This window comes from Otolemur garnettii, unplaced genomic scaffold, assembly GCF_000181295.1.
Source record: "Otolemur garnettii isolate 467f Iridium unplaced genomic scaffold, OtoGar3 scaffold00111, whole genome shotgun sequence".
NCBI classification, from domain to species: domain Eukaryota; kingdom Metazoa; phylum Chordata; class Mammalia; order Primates; family Galagidae; genus Otolemur; species Otolemur garnettii.
In genome coordinates this window covers 5,958,328-5,961,116 of record NW_003852506.1, presented here as the reverse complement: position 1 = coordinate 5,961,116, position 2,789 = coordinate 5,958,328, and the positions used below count along the sequence as shown (strand labels likewise).

The 2,789-nt window shown below is 40.1% G+C and overlaps 1 protein-coding gene across 1 annotated transcript in view; it reads right to left on the bottom strand.

Annotated features, from left to right (window-relative positions):
• The window catches only part of GRIK1 (glutamate ionotropic receptor kainate type subunit 1), a 380,233-nt gene that overhangs the window by 44,710 nt on the left and 332,734 nt on the right, over positions 1–2,789 (bottom strand). The window contains exons 10-11 of the mRNA XM_023517450.1: positions 984–1,187; positions 121–344 (exon numbers count right to left, since the gene is read on the bottom strand). Coding sequence (XP_023373218.1) covers positions 121–344; positions 984–1,187 — 428 coding nt within the window. The remainder of the gene's footprint in view (positions 1–120; positions 345–983; positions 1,188–2,789) is intronic.

The window sequence follows — 2,789 nt, the reverse complement described above, 5'->3', positions numbered from 1 at the left end:
AGGACATTAAGCAAAATTAAAAGTGCACTTTAAAGGTCTTAGTTGTTGTCCACCTCTAGAATATACAGAAATCTGGGGCCGACCCACACCTGTTGTGAATTCAGTAGTCCTGGAACTTACCTAGCAATCACAAAGAGCACACAACTGACTCCCAGGCAGGCTAAGAGCACATACATCCAAATATCTGGAGACAAGGGGTTGAGGAAGGAGAAGACGCCAGGGTTGGTACCATTGGGCTTCCGGTAGAGAATGCTGATGCCCAGGGTCATGAATGGCTTAGAGAAGTCGATGACTTTCTCCCGCACGTAGGTGATGGTTAGAGGAGCCACTGCCAGGTCAGCCTTCTGTAAAGCAAGTCCAAAATTGTCAGGTTAATTTAGCTTCTTTGTAAATGTTTGGACCATTGCTGGGAACCCCTGATTCCTTGTCTCAACTCCAAATGCTTCTCACACAAGAAGCTTCTGTGGTGATTGTCTTTCATACAAAACACTCCATTTACATAGTTATGTTTATGAAATACTATTATATTTATCAGCAAAGAAAAACTGGAAAGTATAAAACACACACAGATACAACATATTCATTATTTTGGAACTAAATGAAGGAAAAAATGCAGAGGGACTTCTTTAAAAAGGAATAGAGACAAAGAAGAAATAAGCAGCTTGGTCATAATATTAGTGGACAGCATGAGATTTTGTTCTGAACTGAAGACTTCAGAATTCTTAATTTAAGAATCACTGAGGTTCATTCTTCAGTATAAAGGATGGACTCATACATTTTTATCATCAATTGGCATCCAGACTTGCTTTTCTAAGTAGGCCAATTTCATTTCTAGATTGTTTTTTAATTTTCTTTTTTTTTTTTAAAGGAACAACTTTATTATTCACAAAAAAGAAACATTTCTTCTGACACCATCTTCTCTTTGTGCATTTTCTTGTCCTTCGTAGGCATTTTAAAGGATACATTAGGTGCATTTTACTTACGTGATCTATGAGTTCCTTAACCATCCCATTCCACTCCCCTTTGTCATTCTGGGCCCCATATTTGCCATCGGGGACTAGTTTAACATCGTAAATGAAACCCAGGATGTTTGATAATTCTTTCAATAGGTCCAGGCAATATCCTTCAAATCTGTCATTTCCATACAGGGGCTTATCAGATTTCCTGTACATCACATAGGGCTCTTCCTAAATGATGCAAACCAAATATGAAAAGCCTGTTATAATGAAAGTAAGAACTTACTCCATCCGCAGCATGAAGATATAAAATATTTGAAAATGATTTTGTGGAGTCAATCATTCACTTTCCTGTCTACATCTTCTGCAAATACCGAACACTTCACATGTTATTTTTTCTTTTCCTCCCACTTCTTTAGATGAGAGCTTTTCCTTCTCCCTCTGGAGTGGGAGTGTGGAGCTGTGAGTGAATGGTGCGAGGGAGACACAGCCACCTTTAGACTTTGAGTCAGAGAAGAGGGAAAGACTGAGAGGGCCACTGGGGCCCAGATGCCTGTCCAGCTGCTATGCCCACACCCCAAGCTTCCTTTGCACAAATCTTGTTCCTTCTTGGCCTTTGTCTAAGAGCCTCATCTGAAGAAAGAGAAATCTAAGTCACCAAATATCTTCTCTCATTCTTAAAACTTCCCATCTATTGACTATTCTCATTTCCTCACCTAAATCCCATCTCATATTCACTATTTGCTTACAATCTGTGGATTTTGGTTGATTTCCTTCAGGATAGCCTATTCCAAAGGCCATTTCTATGTCTTCTTTCATCATCAGTGCTTTCATTTTGAAATTACCCCAAATCTCACATCTATCAATTCTTTGCTAATGTGCTTACATGATAAATGCCTATCCTATAAAAATGAATATTCCTTTACTATATAACCTTACTCTCATCTGACTAAATGAAAGTTCATTTTGTTTTATAAAATTATAAGTTACTCAACTGCTGATATATTCTTTAAATGTATGTTTATCCTCAAATAAATGGATAGTTGGGTCATGCGAATACAGTAGAAAACTCTGTATTTCCATAAAATGGTTTCATAGAAAGCAATGATCAGAAAAACAAAAGTGTTTTTACTTTACATGAACAATTCTAATAAGTTAGTGATTTGAAAATTGATTAGACATTATGCACCTTCAAGAGAAAGTTAAAGAGAGGTCTCTATCCCGGCCCAAATCCCCTTGGGAAAGGAAAAGGAGGAGTTTAACAACTGACAGGTGTCCAGTGGCTGGAGGGGGTGTGATCAATGTTCCAACATGAGGCCAGACTTTTGACAAGCAGCTAAGCAGCACCTCTATTTACAGAGGGGTCAGCAGAGCATAGGGAGCCAAGGAGATGGGGGTGAGATTTAGGGGCAAACTAAATTTGTATAGGCAAACAGGAAATAGCTTTCATTTTTGCTCAGGACTGAGGTAGGAGTTCTCTTGGAGCCCAGAGCAGCTGGGCCCCAGGAGAGATGTCATTAATAGGTCAGGGGCTATTGTGGAAGGCCAGAGGCTCTGACAAAACCACTGGTTTTGGGAGGGGATGGGGGAAGAACTTCTCTTAACTCTTCTCCTACTTCTCTTGTCCCTTGCCAGAGATCCCTCATGGTTGAAACCCAGTGGTAGCTGGAGAGCAAGGAACAACAGCTGGATGGGAACAGAGAGTGGGCCAGGGCTGGGTTGAGCATGGATTGAAGGTGGGGAATCTTCTGGACAATGCTGCTCGGAATTCAACTCTATTCTAAGTATTGGCTTTTAGTGTCCCATTTAAAAATAAGCATGTGCAGACCGAAC